This window comes from Arvicanthis niloticus, chromosome 14 (genome assembly GCF_011762505.2).
Source record: "Arvicanthis niloticus isolate mArvNil1 chromosome 14, mArvNil1.pat.X, whole genome shotgun sequence".
Taxonomy (NCBI): Eukaryota; Metazoa; Chordata; class Mammalia; order Rodentia; family Muridae; genus Arvicanthis; species Arvicanthis niloticus.
Window position 1 is genome coordinate 29,850,794 of NC_047671.1, and position 23,564 is coordinate 29,874,357.

The 23,564-nt window shown below is 41.8% G+C and overlaps 1 protein-coding gene across 1 annotated transcript in view; it reads right to left on the bottom strand.

The window, feature by feature from the left end:
* The window catches only part of Adamts19 (ADAM metallopeptidase with thrombospondin type 1 motif 19), a 177,635-nt gene extending 158,653 nt beyond the window's left edge, over positions 1-18,982 (bottom strand). Inside the window, exons 1-3 of the mRNA XM_034517656.3 lie at positions 18,898-18,982; positions 17,951-18,285; positions 16,775-17,400 (exon numbers count right to left, since the gene is read on the bottom strand). Coding sequence (XP_034373547.1) covers positions 16,775-17,400; positions 17,951-18,038 — 714 coding nt within the window. The 5' untranslated portion in view covers positions 18,039-18,285; positions 18,898-18,982. The remainder of the gene's footprint in view (positions 1-16,774; positions 17,401-17,950; positions 18,286-18,897) is intronic.
* Between the last annotated feature and the right edge of the window lie 4,582 nt (positions 18,983-23,564).

Consider the following 23,564-nt stretch of genomic DNA (forward strand, 5'->3'; position numbering starts at 1 on the left):
ACACGTTTGAAAATAAAGGTCTTAGGGAAAAAAAGGTGAAATTTAACATTCACAAAATCTGTGTTGCTGGATTAACCTATGTATTTTTATGTAGTTATGAAGTTTTACAGTTACAGAACACTGTATTTTTATGGAATGACTAAAAGACCACTGAGGAAATGTACAAAGGTCATGAGCATGTAATGCACAAAAGACATGAAAGCTGTAGCAAAGAAGCATTACAGTTTATCAAGAACATTGACCATAAAAAGAGCGCTAACATCCACAACAGCCAAGACACGTATGAAGAACGATAGTGTGACTGGGGAGAAGGGGCTGGCATCTGTAGGTGATTTGACAGAATATACTATCTCAGTAATGCCAGCCTGCAGTATCTCTTCCCTCAAGGATACCATTTCCTGAGATATGTCTTAAGGAGATGTGCAAAACTCTAGGTAAAGCTGTGTCTGTTGTAACGGGGAAACTGGTGCTGGACTAACTTAGAACATGGTTCTTTCTTCACAGCCACTGCTGTGAGCAAACGCAGACAGAGCCGACAGCATTTCATCCGGGATAAGCATCTGGGAAAGTTTTGCTGTGCATGTGGGCAGCCTCATCTAGCATGCATGATGCCACACTCCATGCCCTTGTCCACAGCAGTGATTCTCAAGTGTGTGAAACTGGGCACAAGCATACAGACACACACACACAGAGACAACATACAGGCACACACAGAAACACACACAGAGAGACATACAGACACATACACACAGAGAGACACACAGACACATACACACAGACACAGAGAGAGACACACACACACAGACACACACATACATAGGGGAGTGTGGGGAAGGAGAGAGAACAAGAGAGAGGTGTTGGAGGGGCAAAGAAAGGGAGGGAGGGAGGGAGGGAGGGAGGGAGGGAGGGAGGGAGGGAGAGAGGAAGGGAGAGAGGAAGGGAGAGAGGAAGTGAACAGATTAACTAGAAAAAAAATGAAATAAGCTGGCAACATCTGGATGTCATCTGCCAGTCCTAAATGGACATCTAGCTGTACAGACCAGATACTTTTAAGCATCCTCCAATCACAGGACAATATTTCCCAGCATTCACTGTACCCACAGTCCTTTGCCATGCTCCTGAACCAGTTTTTATATTTCTCTAATATCATCTACAGCTATTGAAGAAGAAAACATTTCTCTTATTTTAAATAGAAATTTAAAACTCTCAGAAAGAGTGGATATCTACTGGAAAGTGATAAAATATACTGAGAAGTGAAGCTCCTGCTCTTAGTCAAACATGGCTAGTGGAAGTCTGAATGAACTACACTTAGGCATTGTGACGTAGCTGTTTTTAAATGTGGATGTGAACAAATGGCTTAAAACTATGTCCCGACCAGAGAGCAATACACACAGAAAGCCAAAGGTAGGGTCCTGATCCTACACATCAATGAACAAGTTAGAGAGACATACAATTGTGATGTAACTTAATACATATATAAAGTTCTAATTATGTAAACACAGTAAATGTTATTTACCCATGCCTCTACCTATTAAAACTATCATAAGGGGGTGGGGCTCCCTTAAAACTAAGAAAAATTTCAATAAAGAATAACTGAAGATAAGTGAGCATGGATCAGAGTATATGGAAACAAGGTGACCTCTGGAGATGTAAATAAGAAACATCTGGGAGATGGTGGCAGAGATGTTGAGGGAACAGGGGTTGGGGATGTCATGGAGCCTCGCTGACTGATCCTCAATCCCTCAATCGCTACAGTTCTTACTTCTACCAGGATCACAGCAGTTAAGTAGTCAGAGTACTTGTCTGAGACTTGGGAAGAAGGAAGAAGAGACACAATGAACAGTAGCATACATCACGAATTCAACCAACTGAATTGCAACTATTCATTTTAGTACTTTAATTTTAGATAATTTTGAAATTAAGGAACTCGTTCTGTGAACATACCCTCTTATCCAGAGCAATGCAGATAGGAGATCCATTCTTCTTTCCTCTATATCTCAAACTCTAACAGAACACTAAATCCTGAAACTCCAGGGCTTTAGGACAAGGGCCACAAGAGTCAGACCCTGCTGCAGCCCGCTCGCTCAGGGCTCTTGGGAGTCATTCTTCATGAAAGCACTCTGTGGCATCAGATTGCTGGATGAGGGAACTCGAGAGACTTTTCAGATTGAGATTCTTCATATTCTTACTTATAATTTATTTTACTATTTTATAATAAACATATCTCAGAGAGATCTGTAAGAAAACACGTAGTGTGTGCTAAATAAGGGAAGATTTCCTGAGAGCACATGACCTAATTACATTGTCTAGCTCCAGGTTAGGGAAGGGAGACAGTGAGCTTACTTTTTTTTTTTTTTCCAGACTACCCTTGGGCCACAGGATCAGGACAGGATGCTGTGGAGGACATTCCTCTGATTCTTTTGGGAGCCAGGGAGTTGGGGAAGAGAGGTTCCCCAATTCTTAGAAACTGCTAAGAATTTGTTGGATTTACTGCTATAGCTTTTCTCAGGAGATCAGTGGTTCTCAGCTTCCCTAATGCTGTGACCCCTTAGTACAGTGCTCACACATCTCACACACATCTTGAGCATACACACAGTGATAATAACCAAGTTTCATTGGAAAAGGGGAGTGCTAAAGATATTTAACAATATCTGGCATAACTTCAAATAGACTTCTCTGCTGTGTGAAAAGTTCTTGTCTTAAAATATCAAGTATACTAACACAGAACCATAAAGAAAGAGATAGATTATATTTCAAACATATGTATTTCTACCCCTATAATATCTATACCTTGTCGGTTTCTGCATCAACTTTGAATAAAATACTATAAACTATTTCTATTACATAGGAACATTTCAGTGTCCTTAAAATATAATCTAGTTATGAATTGGGTAGATTTAGCCCACAAATGTATCTTTGAGTCCCATGTTTTCTAATATAATCATGTTTATAATCATGAGTCATGAAAAAATGAACTGCACATGCACAGTTTTGAACCTCACCCTAGATATTACCACAGCCTTTATTTTGAAGAATTATTTGCCTCCCGCAGGCCCTTGAATTCCTATCAATAAAAGTGAATGGCAGATTATGTCCTGCTGGGTGTTTGTGAAGCCTGCTCACACTGTGTGATAGTGTTAGTATGATACACTCTTGTGCACAAGTGAGCACAAGAGTCTCCAGTTATACTATTTGTTAAATCCCCTGATTTTGCTTTCTTTAAAAACCAGTGCAAACAGAAACAGCATCATCTCCATTTGTCAATTTTTCTTTGTAGTGTTTGTAAACAATGAAGGCACTGCTCACTTCACACTTTGTGTGGTATTTTTGAATGAGAATGCACCCCCGTAGGGGGACACATTTGCATGCTTAGTCCCCAGTTGATGAACTGCAGAATGTCTCTGCAGGTTGGCTTTGAGGTTTCAAAAGCCCTTGCATGCCTGGGGCCCTGCCCCTACTTCCTGCAGATGAGGATGTAAAGCTCTCAGCTACAGCTACAGCCAGGCCTGTCTGCTTCCTGCTATGGAGATAATGGATTAACTCTCAGGAACTGCAAGCAAGGCCCTATTTAAATGCTTTCCTTTGGTTGCTTTGGCCAAGGTGTCTTTTCAGGAGTGCATGACAGGTGAAGAATCTGTCGCTTTCCCTGCTCCCTTCAGGGATTTCTAATGTAACCTGTTACCTGCCACTGTCATGACTCACAGAGATTTATGTTTTGTGTTTTATGTATTTAAATGTTCTACTCCTTTTCAAAACATAATTTGAAGAACACCCTAAAAATGTTAAGAGGTAAGTCGGCATTTCCAAACCTGACTTGAACTAAGAAAGTATTTTTGGAGTTAGTATCTATTTTTTTAAAAGTTTCCCTGACATAGCAACATCTCATAGAGTCCTTGAAATATAATTAGGTTACTAAAAAGTAGACTTAGCATGCAAGCTCATCTTTGAGGTTGTATGTTTTCTATAAAGCATGTGTCATACCACAAACAAAATTTTTGTGTACATTTTAGTGTACTTTCAAAAGCCCATGCTGTTATTGTGGTTCTAACCACATTGCATCATGGGGATTCTTTTGTTTCCCCCTTCACGTGTATTTTCCAAATTCCAAGGGCGACAGGAACAGGGAGGGTTATACATACCTGATATGCTTCTGCTGGAGGAAGAGTTAGAGGGCAGAAATGAAAGAATAAGGCAGACTATGAATCATGAACTCCCAGGATAGACTAGTGTACTCTATCACAAGCTTATGGTGAGCTATTAATAGGCTCAGAACACGAACACGTAACACGGTGTCACCAAGAGCCCAAAATTTAACTTGTGGAGACTCTGCAGCCAAAGACAAGAGCAGCCAAGTTCTTAGACCACTTTCTAAAATACCACTGGTGAGCTAACTAGGCAACCACATTAATGGGCAGGGGTAGGATGTTCCCCAGGGAAACGTCAGCATGCTTTTCCAAAGCATTCAAGTTGAAATGAGAGAATAAGCATTTCCATATTCTCACGTTTAAAACATACCCTGAGTATATGTCATCAGACTCAAATTCCTCTTTTTATCTTCTTTCTTTTTTTCATAGCTCTACCTCCCTTGTAACAATAGTGTTTTCAATTCATATAGATCATGTTAGCTCTTGGGACATAACAAGGAACTGTAGAATTAAAGATAAAAATAATGAATTATGGGAATCAAGCTAAAAATCCAAACTTTCTCCCTCTCCTTTGTCTCTTCTTCTCTTATACGTTTTAATTTGTTTTGTTTTGGTTTAATTTGAGACTCATGTAGCTCAGGATGGCCTGAGACTCATCTTAATTTATGATTTTCTGCCTGCTGAGTATACACTACTAAATGGGATCAAACCTAGGGCCTTGGGCATATCAGGAAAACACTCTACCAGCTAATCCATCTCCAGTCGGGAAATCTGTCTTTAATCTACCATTGTACCAGCTGACATGACTTTCAAATGACACTTGTGTTTACTTCTCATCAACCTCCCTCTGACTACTCCAATGCTCCCCACACAATTAAAGGTTTAATGTTATTTTATCCCTTAGAAATGCAGATTGAACATAAAGCTTACAGGATGAATGAAAAGTAGGACTTAATCCCAATCCCAAAATTTAAAAGATAAAAGTATCTAAAATTATTATTTTTCCAAAACTCTAAGTGACTTTAAAATACCATTTAACACACGATCCAGCCATTCCATTTCAATATATCTACTCTAGGAGTGTGAAAAATATGTATCTTCACAAAGCTTATTCAATGATGTTTATATTAGCATAACCATAATCACCGAAACATGCTCATCAATTGATGAAACGACATTGGGAAGTAGAATATTCAGGAAGAGTAACCAAGAGGGTCTGGGAGGAGGAATGGCTGAAGGGGGCGTAATGTAATTCTTTATCAATCAAACACATTAAAACAAAATGAAAATAAAATAGAGTAAATATATTACTCATCAAAAACGTTGATATGATTACTCAGATCATATAAATAAAGACTCTTAATTTCTTTTAAATTAATGGAGAAAGAGAATGTACAATGTGGCCACAAACATGATGATAACTGGATGAAACCAGGTACACACTAAGCTTGTGTAATTTCATTTATAGGAAATGTTCAGGTAAATCTTTATGGATAGACGTTTGACTGGTTACTACTGCCTGTGGCTGAAGACAAAGAGACAGACACTCTGAATTGATGGAAATGTTCTGAAACTCAACTAACAATGTGTACAACTAGGGTCGGACAATTCTGTAAATGTACTATGAACTACTCAACTGAACACTTAGCATAGTCGAACTTCACGGTATGTAATTAATAATTCCAGTATAGGATGGTAGGTAGAAAACATTCATAGCATCATTTTCAATTAGTTGTTTTACATAGCGATTTACTCTAGATGGAGTCAGCCTGACATCTATAACTGTATCTTACTAATGAGAAATAATTGGGTCATATTTGGAAAGTGGTCTAATGGAGAAAACTTGATCTTATCAATTAATAATTTTAAAAATGTTACTACATAAAACCACTTATTTCAACCTCATGAAATTACAACTGAAAATCTATTGGGATTAGGAATTATCTGTAAGTAAACAGCCTGGGCACTAATTTAATTTTTAGAAGACAGATATTTCTACAACAAATTACTCAAATGTTACACTAGACTGCCTTTGTTTCTACATGATTCTTCAGTAGAGTACTCAGGCTTGCTATTTTGATGTGACACAGTTTTGAAGTTCAGCATCCTTTGTAAGGATAGAAGGAACCCAGATATGCTTATGACATGTATATTCCTCTGTCAGTAGCTAATTGAACCTCTGACTTGGGGGAACTAAAATAACTTCTAGAAATGTGGTGTTTCTATAACTAAAAGTATTATATTTTACTTACTATTAATCTACCCCTTCAAACTCAATTTATAATGGTGATAGATCAAATGTACCATTTTATTTGCTGACAAAATTATCTGCCTTGTCACTCTTCTTAATATATTCACTGTTTTCACTGGTAATTCTAATGATTTTATTAGGACTATTAACATCAAATTCAGAATGAGTGAGCATATAAGACCTGGTATTTCATCTCCTGTTTGAAACAGTTTATCATTGAAGTCCTAGTGAGTTCCCTTGAACTTATTTACACTGTCCTGACATTCTAGCTGAGATAGCTTCCCATATAGAGAGAGTTTGTAATTTTCTCTTCATTGGTGATTTTAAAATATGGAGCAACAATGGATCTCAGTTTTTATTCAGTTATATTTTAACTTGGTGGTAGCTAAGTCCTTGTCAATCTGAAGGTATGCTCCATATTTTATCTCTGAGTTTTTCTTCATAGTTATTACAGAAAAGCTAGAATAAGTCATCTGCCTTATTGCCAGTTAAATTTTTATTGTGGTTTAAAATAATCTAGTTTTTTTATCTTATTTTTAAGATGCGAATTTGCATTTTAACATGTGTCTTTGGGAGGGCTGGAAAATGGAAATTAGAAAGACATATATACACACTGGCACTAAAATTCCATTGTGTTACCTCTCCACTAATTCAAATTAAAAGCTCAGTGACATGTGAGTAGGTTCCTGGGAGGCTGTTAGAAGACATACACAGAGCGTACCTACACTTGTTTAATTTGCTCAAAAAGAAAATGATAGAAAGAATGAACTCGCGGTTTTCAGAATAGTTTTAAAAGTTTGGTGATTGTAAAATGCTCATTAAAGATACTGAGTTCTGTGATTTCTCAGAGCCACTAGAATGGCTGTCCTCAGATGTCAGCTTGCATAAGACACCCCTAGATAATACTGCTATTGCTGTAGCAATCAATGGTTACCCTCTAGAACTTGAAGGTAAGAGCTTATGCTGAAGATAACACACACTTAAATCATAAATCAAGGAGAAGTCAAGCTAGTACTGACCTAGAAGCCTCATCCTTACTGGCTTGCTTTCACAGCGCTGGAAGATGCTATCCACCACAGCAGAGGAGGCAAGTGATCATCAATCATACCTAGCCGTGAACTCTGAAAGCTGCAACCATGACAACCCTGACAACCCACTGGTACAATAGTGACTTGGACAGACTAGAAGTAACCAGCCACTTTCTGATTCTATTTTACATCCCCTCCATGTATGAAACCCATATCTGCCACCATCATCAGGACCACAAACTTGTGGCTAAGCATGGAAATGGGCCGTAGTGGAGAATCTACCACTGATATTCTACTTAAAGAATATAGTATTAAACTAACTCCTAATGACTTATTACCCATAGACTAATGCCTCTTTCAACCTTCATCAGAGATCAACCTTCATCAAAGAACCTTGTATTTTCAGTTGATAGTGGTTAGCACAGACATCCATGACAGGTAAGAGTGCAGAAAATTTAAAGACTGTGAAGTACTCTTCCCTCAATGGGACAACTGCATCATATCTTCTCCTCCACGGGCTCAGAGATCATTGCAAAAGAGAGACAGAAAGCACCAGAGGAAGCAGATGATTATAGGCAGAGTGTTCTTCAGTCACTGTCTTAAGGTTTCTATTCCTGCACAAAACATCATGACCAAGAAGCAAGTTGGAGAGGAAAGGGTTTATTCGGTTTACACTGCCCCATTGCTGTTCATCACCAAAGGAAGTCAGGACTGAAACTCAAGCAGGTCAGGAAGCAGGAGCTGATGCAGAGGCCATGGAGGGATGTTACTTACTGGCTTGCTTCCCCTGACTTGCTCAGCTTGCTTCCATAATTATAGAACCCAAGACTACCAACCCAGGAATGGGTACCTCTCACAAAGGGCCCTCCCACCCTTGATCACTAATGGAGAAAATGCCTTACAGCTAGATCTCATGGAGGCATTTCCTCAAGGGAGGCTCCTTTCTCTGTGATAACTCCAGCTTGTGTCAAGTTGACACACAAAACCAGCCAGTACAGTCACAGCAGAGCAGCTGCACAGCAGTCGTGACAGCATCCCTGCATCCTGAGCAACCTCACACCAGACAAGAACCCCACAGTGAAACAGGAGGTGAGGATAAAGACCTAGCTTAAGAGCTATTAACAACTGATACCTTCTGGGAGAATGAGTCCATTTATTTTAAGATGTGGCTCCCGGTGGGTTGACTATGTTCCAGTGCGTGGCCACACATCCACGAATATGTGGACAGCACAGTTTGAACTCTGTGGGTTAACAAGGTAAAAAGAAGGCAGAGAATGTGGTGAGTAGTGAACTGGGGGTGGCTCTGGGAGGAGTTGAGGGAGGAGGTAAATAAAAAAACACACTGCATGAAAAATTCTTAAGGAACTAATCAAAAATAGGGAGGAAAAAAGAATTACATTTAAGTTTTCAAATACAGTCTTTATGCTCGGGGTTCAAAATGAAACTGTGAGTTTTAATGCAAACTCAACATCATTATCTCACCAACTCCTTACTTACCCTTTCTCCAGGATTTTAATGTTGGTGTCTACACATTACATGTTAACATATAAAGCATCAAGATATCCAAAAAATCTGGTTAAAGGCATGATGATGTAGGCTTGCTATATAAAAGGTTGCATCTTTAGTTACTCCAGATTGGGGCAATGGAGCTAAAACATGAATCTGGAGCAATATGACTTTATTTCCGCCCTCTTAATATGACTTTGATGACAAATTCTCATTCTCTCTCTCTCTCTCTCTCTCTCTCTCTCTCTCTCTCTCTCTCTCTCTCTCTCTCTCTCTCTCTCTCTCATATAGTGCCTAGGTTCAGCACCATTTTTCACAGCAGATGAGTTAAAGTATAAAGAGTTGAATTAGTATAGACATTTGCATGCTAACCGCGATATGAAATCAAATCCCTCTTCCTGGACAAGTGAGTACTCAACTATCCAATCCCCAGGGGCAGTCCCATACTACCACGTGATCACTCAATCAAAGTGTCTGGGTTGCTCGGATTGGCTGAGCTCCATTTTCTCACGTCTGTCAGTCCAGGGCGTGGCATCAGACTAAAGATGAGAAGAACACATCGATATGCTAACCGGAGCTGCACACTGAAATCTGCATTAAATAGCACTCTTCATTTGTCTAGGGAACACGAAAGCCTCTTTTCAGGAGTCTCCTCCCCAAACCATAAACCTAAAGGGATTGCTGTTCATCCCATCGTTTGTAAATACACATGGATTACTTCCCTAATTTAACCAACTTACTAACAGAAACACCCCTTTTCCTATTAATTATTTATTCAATTATAAAAAAACATTAGAAACATTATAAGCTATCTGGAGTGGTATAATCACTATTAAATGAAAAAAAAAATCCCCTTGCTAATGAGCTTCAATGTACACGTGCTGATCAGTATTGCTTTACAAGTAGTTTAAGACTTCTACATAATTTTTAAAACATGATGCTTGTGGGGATGGAAAAAATGGTTTTACATTTACAAACATATGTTTATTTTGCGGAGGTCCTGAGTTCAAGTCCCAGCACCTTCACGGCGGCTCACAACTGTCCACAATGCCAGTTCCAGGGATTCAGGCAACCTATTCGTACTTCCCAGGACACCCAACATACATGTGGTACACAGACATACACAGAAACAAACAGTCATACACATAAAATAAAATACAAATCTTTAATATGCTATTTATGATTCAGTTAGTAAACTTCAAAAAAGTAAATATTAGACAAGTAAACGTAAATTTTCTTCTTGAAAACTTGGCCCATTGATGGACCTGTCTCTCATCTAAGACACAGATCTATATACGAGCAAGGAACTCACTATGACCATGGGATCAATGCCCTAGAGCAGGGAGCAATTATTGTACTTTCTGTAACTTTCTTAGTTTCCCAGTATTTGTGATAGTTTAATATTTTTATAAAAACTTTAAAAGGTAAGTGCCTCTCTCTGAATAGAAAAGACTACAGATGACATATTTTCTATATTTTTAAAATTATTCTCAGACTGTATTAGCTTTAATTTAATTTTTTTAAAACCGTGATATTCAAGGAACTCTATAATCAGAAATGAAGAGGAAGGAACAAAACTCAGGTAGAAAAGTAGGTATAAGATATGAAAAAAAGTTCTATAATATAGAAGAAAAAGAAAGAAAATTTAATAGTAATACTAGTAACTCTACCAGGACTTGTATACTCTTAGAGGCCTGTGAGCAAACCATCATCACACGTGTTACAATACGCAGACACACAGGCCTTTGGTCATGCAAAATTGCTATGTAGCCCAAGTGGTGTGTCTATTCTTCTATGTACATCACTGCTCATGACAGGAGGTTATTGTTATCATTCAAATGTCCAACAAGACAAACTGAGGGAGATGATTTTTAAAAAAGCTTTGAGACCAAATAAAGCATAATTACTCAAAAGAGGAAAGTCTCAAACACTTTCAGATATTATAAAAATCTGAAAGTTCCATATGTATATGTTTGTGCATCGGTGGCCTCCAGAGGATGCACCACAATCAAATAGCATCTTTCATACTTGAAAGGAGCAAGGAGTAATTCTTGGAAGGGACAGTGAGGGGCCAGGTGTAGAAGGCATTTTATTATTTCACTTTTTGGAGGTTCTATGTGGTTAAATTCTGAATCCTTATTATTGCAAATATAATCATTTTTGGCCTCACATTTTAATGGGAAATGAGCCTCTCCTGCAAATCAAGATTCAGAATCACTGCTTTGAAATCTGAATAATTCGTGCTCTACTATCAAATGCTGCAGGTTTAATCATCTCTGATCTACTGATGTCCATTCCATTGTAGATGATCTCTTTAATAAAATTTTTAGATTTTTCTCTGTTTCTCTTTGATTTTTTAATATTCTGTCACAATGTGTCAACATTTGAGTATCTCTTTATGAATCAACCCAAAGCCCAGTGAAAAGGAAAAGCTGCTTAATTTCCAGGGAGGAAGAGCAACAGTGGTCTCAACCTTCCTAATGCTGCGACCCTTTAACACAGCTCCTAATGTTGTGGTGACCTCCCAACCATAAAATTATGTTTGTTGCAACTTCATAACTGTAATTTTGATACTTTTATGAATCACAATGTAAATATCTGATATGCAGGAAGGCCTTAGATGACCCCTGTGAAAGGGTTGTTAAACCCCTAAAGGGGTCTCTCCCTGACAGGTTTAGAACCCCTGTTCTAAGCAACAGTGAAACATTTTATCTTGTAGGGAAGCATAAGCTCAAGAGGGAAACAACTCAATTGCTTCAGAAAGTCCCTGAAACTGAGCATATTCAGTAGGCCTCTCCCTCCATAAGCATATATGAAGAATTCCCACTGCTGAGACACTCTCAGAGAAGCTAAACTGGTAGCAGGGACCAGACCAGGCTCAGACCAACGGGGCTGCAGAATATTGTCCAGCCCAATGAGCTGATTATATAGTCTGTGCAGTGTGTTCCAGGTTCCCAGCTTTTTTGAGTCAGCTTTCATTCTGGAGTGGGCTTCCATATTGCAGCTGTCTTTGAGTTATTTCTGATCCTGTAAGTAATCTCTCACCCATATTCTTGTAAATAATCCCAACAAAACTCATGGCTTCCAAAAGTTAGACTTTGGTGGTATCCTTGCTTTGTTTGGTCTGTCTCCAGTTTCTTCTCTGGGCTAAGGAGACATTTGTTCACCTCTCCCCAGGAAGACAGTCACATGACTTTTGGATATGTAGCCTGTTTGTTCTACTGGTCATTCATTCTCCTTCCATCATCCCTGCCCTGACATCTGTTCTCATGCTGGTCCCTGATAGGATGACTTGTCCAAAGTAGAGTTCCCAAAATATTAACCTGTTGAAAATCCATCACAGCGTGGAATTCTTGATTACAGAAAAAGTGCACGTGAATAATAATAATAAAAAAAGATTATATATAAAAAGTTCCATATTCTGTATCAGATGCTAAACAAAATGACTACTAATGAAAAACTCTTGCTGGATGACTCGAAGAGACTTAAGTGTCAGGGTAGAGGGATACCCAGGAGCCCCCACCTGCTCAGAAGAAAAGGGGGGTTGGTGGGAGAAGGATTGTGGGAAGGGGTGACCATTCACCAGTCTTTTAGCCTCTGAGAGCTAGGATAACAGTTAAAACTCTCCATTTAAGTAAAGAATTGGCAGGTGGTTTATTCACTTCTGCTTATCATTCTGAGAAATTTATCATATTCGCCTATAAGCAAAAACAGTCCGTGACCTGCTTTTCTTTGGCTCTGTGTATGCATTTATTTTAAAGCACAATGTTGCTGGGCATGTAGGACAGCTGTAAAGTGCTTGGCTTGTGTGCATGGATCCCTGGATATCACTGAAGACACAGTAATATTATGATGTCCAGTTCAAGCTAGCATAATTGTTGTACTATTTTGAAGAATTTATTACTTATATTTTAGATTTTGAAGACTATGATGTAAAGTACTGTAATCATTATATCGTTATTATTTATTCAGTGGAATGGGCTTTTGCTACTTTGTTTGTTGATGCCTACTAAGCACCAGCCCTTTCATAATGAGCTGGAAGTGAAAACAAAGCAGCCAATCTCAACACTCAGAGCATTGGAACAGGACCATCACACTTCCTCATTAGTCTAGTGATTAGCAGGTGAGAGTGAGCACTCCCTGTTAGTATCCTGTCTAAACTCCACCTCCACAGTTACCTGGCAACAGCCAGGTATGCTTCTCCCCATAGTTATCTGGCAACAGCCAGGTAGGCCTGGTCCACTATAAAAGGGGCTGCTTGCCCCCTCCTCTCTCTCTTAATCTCTTACCCTCCTACCCTCTTGCCTCTCTGTCCCCTCTCTCTTCTCTTCCTCTCTCTCCAGGTGGTCATGGCCGGCCTCTACTTCTCTTCTTCCTCTCTCTTCTTCTTCTTCCATCTTCTTCCCCACACCTTTGCCCTATCTCCTGAATAAACCTCCCCCCCTCCCCCCGGAACCGTGTGGTCTGGAGTGGTCTGTTCTGAACTGTGGTCGGATTTCTAACAACTAACACTCCCTGAAAAACATCCATGCTGCCTCATCTTCTGGTTCTCCACCTAGAGGGTACTTCAAGTACAGGAGTCATTGAACAAAGGTCTGATTAGTGCTACAGTATTGGGTGGTCCATTCAATCTAATAAATAGCTAAGCAAAGGTTATCAATCAAAACTAGCCTAATTGGGGTGGGCGGAGACATAACAGTTCATCCATAAATGCGTTTCTAGATACACTACTATAATGTGAGCATTTATAAGGGAAAATGGATATTCAGGAAGACTGAGTATGAGGCAGCATTTAGTCCTCTATCCAAAATATCCATTCAGTCATGAGTATTTTCATAATCCAGATTGGGCAATAAGTGCCCAATTTAATAAGTTCTTTACAACACTGGGCAGCTGAGATCACTTTTCCTTTTATTCTAAGTTTTAAATCTTTTAAAATATGTAAGAATCGAGAAGGTACTTCAGGCCTGTGGTTGAGTGGTAGCCATTCATGGTCCTTATGGAGATGGGGACTACCTGGACACCTGGGGATTGGCCTTTCTCTAAGCAACTCATGAGGAGAAACCCTTTGTTGATGGAGAACAAAGCTTGTTACAAAGTAAAGACAGGCACGTGTATAGATAACCTACCTTCTACATGATGGTGTCTCCCATAAGTCCTACAGGACGGGCAGTAATGCAGTCTAAACTCTTCAAGTTAGCCAGTCAAGGCCACACTCTAGTACATGACACTTTGAATGTCTAATGTCAATGGTCGTTTCTGGGTCTTCTATTTCTAGACACAAAGGTTTGCTTTGTTCATTTCCTTTACAAACTCTGCCATTGTCTCTCCCAGTCTCTTCCCTCTACCTGAAACACTCCTTAGCTATTAAGTGTCTCGAGACTATCTCCCTATTTTAGGAACCCAGTTAAATTTCTGGACATTGGAAAGCCAGCCCCAACTTCCCTACTGTGGCTTTACCTTGGGCAAGGAATTTGAAACTCTGTTGTGACATCTGACTCCTCAAGAAGGCACACCTTTGTTTCAATGACTCCTTATGTCATATCCATTTGAATACAACATCTCTGAAGGCAGGTTACTCAAGCCCTTAACATGGATCAAGAATACATTTAATATCCATAAAACTGACTATTCAGATCTTCATTCAATCATTTTAAGAATTTCATCCCCACATGAGAGAGGGAAGGAACTTGTAATTGGGGAGGAAGCCGATGGTAGAGTCCAGATCACAAATTATCCTTTTTTCCCAATCCAGGAGCTCCTGAAGGAGAGGGCCAGCATGGCAGTTGGAGTAACAAACCTACCCTCTTGGCTATTTGCCTACATTTTTACTCAAAGTCTGACTGCTATACTGTATTGCTGGCAACGTCTGTTCTCTTCAATAACAAAGACTGCCCAGTTCAGAGTATATACTTGTGTGGCTAGGGGAAAAGTGAGCAAAATTCCAACATGATAAACAGGGAGGAATGTCAAACTCCTATTCAGCCCATGAAAAACCTACTCATGGTTCTGACTCTGCTCCCTTAAGTATGGCGAGAGGGCATAGCTCATTTGGAAAATCTGACCCACAGCCCAGGTCTCAATACAGTGGAATGCTTTGTCCCTCTACTGCTCTTACCACACCGAGAACGTTCTATACGTAATTATTTAATCCCCAGCCGAAGGCTAGCAGACAATGAAACCCCCACAAAATGTTTACCCTGCTGAGGTGTTCAAGTATCAGTTCCACAGAAAACATTTTCAAAGCTTTTCGTGTCATTTTTCCAAACCACCTTCTCAGTCATGCCTAAAGTACCCACACTTGAATGTTCCCCATCCTGGTAAAATATAGCCCTGTCCAACAGTTCACATCATTCAATCGTGAGACCTTTTGGAGGCAGAGGCAAAAGTTTCCAGCCTTGTTTTGTTTGTAATTTTAATCAAAATTTCTTTCTCTCTCTCTCTCTCTCTCTCTCTCTCTCTCTCTCTCTCTCTCTCTCTCTAGTGGTGGGTGTGTGTGTGTGTGTGTGTGGGTGTCTGTCTGTCTGTCTGTCTGTCTCTCTCTCTGTCTGTCTTCCATGGCTTTGGGTGGTTTTGACTGTCATTGGTTGCTGTTGGGATTTTCATCCATGGCATCAGGCTGCTGTGGCACTCGTTCCTACAGCCATCAATGGCTCCCTCTATAGAGCAATAACAAGGGAGTCACAACTCACGGGATGATTTTCAAGATGAGGTCTGCCTTATACTAATATTAAAGGGGTTATTGTGATGGGAAAACAAGATACGTACAGTTACTGCTACTGAACTGAACATAAGACACATTAAGGGGCTGGAGAGATGGCTCAGTGGTTAAGAGCACTGACTCTTCTTCCAGAGGTCCTGAGTTCAATTCCCAACAACCACATGGTGGCTCACAACCATCTGTAATGGAATCTGATGCCCTCTTCTGGTGTGTCTGAAGACAGCTATAGTGTATTCACAGATATAAAATAAATAAATAATTTTTTTTTTTTAAAGACACATTAAAATAGTTTTGTCAACTAGATGCTTGTACCCACCCACACACAAAATAAAGGCCAACTTAGGAAGCCAATGAGGTCATGTCAGGGAGAAAGGTCAAGTGGTGGACATGGGTAGAGAGAGTGGCTTTGACTTTCCCAACAGAGGTGTTAGGAAAAACATTCCACCTTTATACTTTCCAACATGGAGTCTAGAGAGGCAAGGGGAATATTGTCAAACAGCTTGAGAGGGGGAAAAAGAGGGGTGGGAGGAGTTTAAAGCAAAGCCCTCTGCTGGTGGGATTCCAGAATTGCCCTGTGACCAACCATCAGCAGTTTTAGATTGGTCACCTTTGCGTAGATTCAAGACACCTGAGAATATCATTCCCCAGAGAACTCTTCTGACCATTTTGCAGTAGAACATTAAAAACAAACAAACAAACAAACAAACAACAAACCTGTAAAACGAGACATGATGAACTGAGAATGGGGCCAAATACAGAAAGGATTCAGCGGGGAGAGGATCCATTTAATTTCAAACTGCTCAAAGACACCATATGGTGGATGCGTTTTAGATACTCAAGAGATCAGACAGAAGTTGAACCACTAGCAAGAAACAGAAAGGCAGAAAAAGCCCAAAGAAATTCACAGTTCGCTTGAAAACCCCTTCTAAGCAGTAAGACTTCCGGTTCACTGGACTGCCCTGGAGGTGTTTCTGTAGAAGGGCTTAGTGTAGACACCTGGTTGGTAAGGTGTCAAAGTGAGTTCAGAGAAATACTAGAAAGAATGGAGGGGGAGGTACATGCAAATCAGCCCGGTGCATTAAATACAGGATGGAAGGGAAAGCTGGGGAAGCAGGATGCTTACCAGGCCACCTCCACAGGTGCTGAAAGAGGCCAGAGAGCCAGGATGGCGCAGCACTGTCCCGGTGTAAAAGCAGGAGGCATCTGGTGGCATGGGAGGGCGAGGGTCAACCGTTGCCTGGGTGGGATTAGGACCTGGTTTGGGCCACTGCTCCACTGCGAAGCGCTGCGCCAGGAAGCGGCCATCTCTCCGGAGCAGCAGGTACAAGTCCCTGGAGAGGGCCGGGATCCGCAACAGCACCTCCTCCGTACTGGGTTCCTCTTGCTGGGCAGGGGGCGGGGATGAGGGCGGTTGCGGGGGCACAGGAGGCTGCCACGAGGCCGGGGCTCCGGAGGACAGGGCGGTATCCCCGCTGGATCCCCGAGGCAGCTCCTGAGAGTCGAGTTCCTCCTCGTCCTCAGCACCTGGCTGCAGGGGAGACGCGAACCAGGGCTCAGAATGGCCTCCGGCGGCTTCTTCCAGCGGTGCCCTGGCCACCGAGCGCACCTCGCGCGAGCTGCCCGAAGCCTGCCCCCGGCCGCCGCCCCCAGCGCTGCCCCGGCTGAGGCCCGTGGCGTTCGGCGACTCCCGGCGCCAGAGTGCAGGAAACACGACTTCCCATTCCTCGAGATCCGGGGTGAGCTGCAGCCCTGCAGATGAAGCAGATAGGTGCGGGGCTTAAAGTTCCACAGTGCCACTCATGCAAGCAATCAGGCACAAGGTCCATGCAGACACCAGGCGCTTGCACGAAAGCGAGACCACCCGTCTAGCTCCTGAAACTCCTGCAAGCCACGAAGTCAGTCATACAGACCTTGGCATTTTCAAAATAAAAGTGTGTAGTGATGATAGTTTAGCATATACTAACTGAAACCGGTGAGAACTCCAGCCTAATCTCAAAAGTAACACATGGCACGCCTCCCAGTTTTCCTTTCCAGGTACTGTAAACACAGCTTTGAAACATTTACTTGGGGTGAGGGGGTGGCGGTGGATCTTTTTACAGATGCTAAAATAAGGCCAAGAGAAGTGCGCTTCGCTTGTGATCCTGACCTGCTCATGTGCCCCGCAAGCTGTTTCACCGCTATCTACAGAACTCTCTGCTCAACACGCACCGGAGTGCACCAGTTCTGCCTTCCTGTACAGTGCTCTCAATCCGCACTGGCCAAGCTGGAGAGGAAACTGGAAAGTCATTCTAGAACGTACCTGAGATGGTCCCATGCGTCAGGAAGCCTAGCTGGTAGAGGAGGCAGCAGCAGCAGCAGATGCGAGTCAGGCGCATCTCGGGGCCCATCTCCACAGCGCGCGCCTCCCGCGCGTTCCACAGCGCACGCAGCAGCCTCCCCGGAGCGCCGGCGGCCAGGCGGCGACTGTGCCCAGGCCCTTTGTCTGCCAGGGGTGGGGGGCGGGGGGGCAAGCTGTGTGACTCCCAGAGCCCGGGCGGGGCTGGGGTGGGGAGGAGCGGTCGGCAGCGCCCGGGCTCCCTGCGCTCCAGCTCCCCGGCGAATTAGGTGATGAGTCGACTTTCTGAGCTCTGAACCCTGCAGGAGTTTCCAGGCCCAGTTAGAGCCCCGCGGGACAGACCCGCGGTCCGCCGAGAGCCAGGAGGCGTGGGGCGGCAGACAGGGCGGCCTCGGGACCGGCGGATCCGTACGGTCCCAGCCTAAGCTCGCCGCCCGCACCCGCGCGGAGCGGGTTTGGACCCGCACGAGTTTGGACCGCTTGCGGTTGCGGAGCTCTGCACACTCCCCGGGGCGCCGCGGCGAGCAGAGGGGTGGCCGGGGGAGGGGGCGGGGGAGAGTACGCGCTCCGCAAAGGGGTGTGGAGCAGCGGGGAGAATCAGGCAGGTCAGACCAGAATGAGGGACCCCGGAGGTGCCCGCCAACCGTGATGTTGCGGGACAAAGGTCCCAGAACACCGCACACGTGCTCACGGGCTGGGCAAGGGTGCTTTGGGGGAACCCAAATTCCCTCACCTAACTCCTGATTGGCCATTCGGAAGGACCTAATTTGCATTCCCCCACCCACCTTCTGCCATCACTAGGGGCTGTGATTTAGGTAAACTCAGGTAGGGGCCTTCCCCTTCCTTTCCCTTCTGATCCTCCCTCTCTGGCTCCTCCTCTGTCCAGTTTCGCCCCTGTCTGCCCAACTTACAAAGCAGAGCTCAGCGCAGACTTGGGCATGGAGCTTCGGTCTGTGTACCAGAGTTCTTTGATTGGTCTACCCTGCCTCAGAAGCAGCCCTGGAGGTAATAAGGAGCATACTGATATAGGTTCCCAAGACAGACAGCACTGAGTTTTCAGAGGCCTCTCTCCCACCTTTCCTTGGCTCCCAATCATCTGTGTTTCTCTTCTCTTTCTCCTCCACCTCCTGCTCCTCTTCCTCCTCTTCTTGGAGTAAAATTCTAAAGCTCTTAGACCCGGTGAGAACATCTTACCTCATTGGTTTGTGTGTGCATACCTGATGTTTCTGTCCTCTTGGATCTCAAAAATTCCTCCTCCTTTGTTGCAGCCCACAAAAAAAAAAAAAAAAAAAAAAAAAAAAAAAAAAAAAAAAAAAAAAAAAAGTCGTAGAAACTTTCAGTCCAAGGATTCAAGGGGTGGTAAATCCAACCCACCATTTCAATCGTCTCTCTACACAAGGCCAGGCACCAAGAGTTAACGCCAATATGCTTTAAAAAAAAAAAATCGCTGAGAGTGGCTTCCCACATTCTTTGTTGTTTTATCTCCTGTTCCTAGTTTAAAAGGTAGTAACTTTGCCCTTCATGGAGACAGAAGATTTTATTTCAAAGGCACTTTATTAGGATTGTTTGAATAAGCTTGGTCCTTGAAGGCTTTGGATAGCCCACAGTTTTAAAACGGACATGAAAACACTCTGCTGTAGCAATAGCAATTTGCTACAATTATATCAACCTGACCTTGTAAAATCTCTAAAACCGGAGTAACTACTGTGTGAGCTCTCAGAGACTCTCCTGGGAACCTGTGGCTTCCTGTCACAAACCCCAGTTACACAGGTTTAACTAAGCAGAGAAGATTGATGTTGAAAAACTGTAGGAACTATGGAGATTGAAGCTTCTTCCACTAGAATGCAAGTCTTACGGTATTTCGCACATTGACTTTAACTACACGAAAATAGAGTTCCAAAGGAAATGCATATTAAATTATGTATTCCTATTGGAATATGTTTGGGATTTCTTAAAACTAAATGAACTGTATTTTTTAAGTTAGATGTGCTAACGGTCTCGGGCTGTCAGTGTCAAGTTCGCATCCCTACTTTGGTGCTTTCCCATGATTAGAAATCCCTACTAATCCTTCATGGAAGAAGTTAATTAATATTTAATAAATGCAGGGATATTTACCTGCATCCCAGCCAGCTTTACTTCTTCCCATTGAATACTAATACCACTTATTCTGTACATGGTCAAACACTTGAGCCTAGAATTGATGCTAGTTCTAGGTGCCAATCTACCACTATCAACTTGATAGTGTTTGGCTGAGAAACAAAACAAACCTCAGAGAGAAAGGGTGTGTGGGAATGCCTGTGCTCTAACTAGAAGAAAGTTTTATGAGTATCAGTGAGAGTGGATTTGATTTGTGTACAAGTGTGAAAGAGAGAACGAATCTGATTTAGGACTCAATAAAGTATGTGTGGTGAAACGGAGAAGAGAGAAGAAGTCTATGGCATGCATGTCAGAAGGGGGACACGGGAGGCGGGGGAGACAGCCGGGAAATATGTTGATTATGTCAGGTTGCTACATATTTCACCAGACAGTAGTGATAGTCAGCAAAGCAGTGCTTTTGTTTTCTCAGAGCAAGGACACAGAGGGAGGTGAGCTTGATGGCTCAGCTTGGGTGTAAAAAGATATTACTGCGCATGTGCCCAGGGTGTTCACGTGTTGCATTTTATAGCCTGGGTGCTCTATATGCAGAGCCGACTTTCCCGCCTCCAAAATCTCGTATTCTCTTTCATCACTAGCACTGTGCTTCTCACGGCATAAAGCTAACCTTAAATGTTCCTCTCTCTAGGAAGGAAAAAAAAAAAAAAAGACTTAAAACCTTGAGAAAATACAAAGAACTCTTTTTTACTGAACTCCGTGAGGGTATTAGCGCTCCATAAAACTCACATCTAAACTGAGATCACAGCTTAAACTGTTTCTGGCTATGGTAGAATAGTACAGACCATATTTTAACTCAGACATTGATGAATTAGACAAGCGTCAGGATGGAGATGGCTCAGCAGGAAAGGCACCTGCTGCCCAACCTGAATGAGGAGGACCTAAGGTCACCCTTTGGAGCCACATGGAAGAAGAACGGAATCAGCTTCTGAAATCGTCCTCTGACACGGGGGTTCACAGATATGCAGACGGCACACACACTTTTACACAAAATAAAGTTTTAAAATAAGTAATAATTAAAAAAGAAAACAGGAAAAACATGTGTAAGTATAGTTTCCAAGCACATGTAGTCCAGGGCAAAAAAAAGGAAAAAAAAAAGAAAAAGAAAAGAAGAGCATGTGAAATAAACCCTGTAATTTCCTTAGCCTGACACCCAGAAACAAATATTCAGAACAGAAGGGAATCAACCAAAGTCCTGAAGGCTAGAACATAAGATAATGTAGCTAGAATTTACAAATCAGAGTACCAGAAAAGATGGGCTTCAGAGAGTACACCAGTTATACTGTTGAAGAGCGAGCTTAAACAATAAACAATTTGCATTGTTTAAAACAATAAACATTAACAATTTGACAGATTGTAAGAATTCTAGGAGTACTTGAACTCAGTCTTTCTGACTACGGGCATCTAAGAAGATTGTGGTCAAACTCTTGGCCAGGACTATAGTTTCAGAACACTTAACTAGAATTAGAACTGCACTCCTAGATTACTATGTGCTTTCCTATCATAGGGTGGCTGTGCACATGTGTTTGCTGTCAGAGAGGGGCTACACAAAGAAGGAGCCATAGTATTTGTTTTATAACTTCAAGAGAAGGGATCCATCACCTCTACCATAGTCTTTGAGTACCAAAGAAACCACCATGTTCACCTCGAACTCAAAGGAAACACAGTAAAGAATTTTTTATGCAAATTTTAAATCATTGTTATGTTTCTCCTATCTTAAAGCATGTATTTTCTCTCCATGGGGAAGCTATATCTGTCCCTTTCCAAGATAATGATGCTCAAAAGACTGATTCTACTAGGGTGTGTGTGTGTGTGTGTGTGTGTGTGTGTGTGTGTGTGTGTGTAAAAGAGAGAGGGAAGGAGAGAGAAAGAGAGAGAGATGTATGTGTGGAATATATGTGTATGCATGTGCGCATGCATGCATGCACTCATATGTTGGAAAGCCTGTATGCATGTGCACATGCTTGCATGCACTCATATGTTGGAAAGCCAAAAAAATATTGGTTATCATTCCTGATTGCTCTCCACTTCATTTATTGATGTCAGGGTTTTTACTGTTCCCAGAACTGATCAATTCTGACTAATCTAGTCTCTGACCATCTAATTTCCAGGCGTATATGACTGCCCTCCTCAGATCACTGAATTCAGCCTCTCACCTGGTGTACACTGGAGAAACTTAAGGAGCAGCTTGTTCAATACCCATAAACCAAACTAGTAATGAAAGCAGCAGTGGTATTTCTGATCAGAAAGGAGTAGAGGCAAAAAAAAAAAAAAAAAAAAAAAAAAAAAGGAACATGTGGCTGTAATGCATGATTATATTATATTACATTATATTCTATTTGTACGTGTGTGACATTTTTGATACAAAAAATAAAACTAAAAATAAATCAAAAAGCAGGAAAATGGCACAGAAATAGACACACACACATGCATCCACTCACACACACACACAAATACATATACAAACACATACACACACACACACACACACACACACACACACACACACACATTGATGAAAAGCAGGTAGGACCTGTAATTTATTTAATATTATGTCATGCCAATTTCTCAGTTTGATGTTAAGCTAAGACTACAAAGCTTCTATCATTGGTCAAATCTGAATGGAGGGGCTGGAGCTATGGCTCAGTGGATATAAAGAGTTGCCATGCAAACACTGCAAACACGAAGGATAGAATTTGTCAGGCATGGTTGTGGATGCATGTAACCCAAGCATTGTGTGCCCTTGAAACTCAGTGGCCAGCCAGTGAGTTTCTGATTGTCGTAAAGCAATAAGGCAGACAGATCTGGTATCTTCTGGCTTTTTTTAGGTACTTGCGTGTGAATACAGGCACAAACACAGTATAACACACCACACACACAAACACACACACACACTCTGCAGGCAACACGTACAAAAAAAAAACCAAACAAACAAACAAACAAAAATCCTGGACAAAGAACATAGAAGATATCTCTATTACATTAGCAAATTGTTAAACATAAACATTTTTCAAATGAACTTAAAGGCTTATTTGCGGCACTTTAGACTCTCACTGACACTCTTCACGATGCCGACTGCCAACTACAAAGGCTCTCTCTCAAAAAAAAGTTTCTTTTACAGCAGTTCTTCCTTGCATTGCACCAGTATTGTTTAAGATCCTCTATTGCTACATGATAAATCAGAATCTCTGTATTTTCAAAAGCATAAGCTTGTATTTCACGTTATCTTCTTAGGAAAGGACCTATTTGGATACTTCCGGCTCGGATTCTCTGATAAGGAGGTAATTGAACTCTAGTCAGAGACACCGTCCATAGTCATTGAAAAAGACTAAACCATAAGTCCTTTGTTCTCCACAGAGGTGTTATTCGATTGAAAACAAGAGTATATCCAAGATAGGAGCCCAGCACTTAAAGAAACTAACAATAG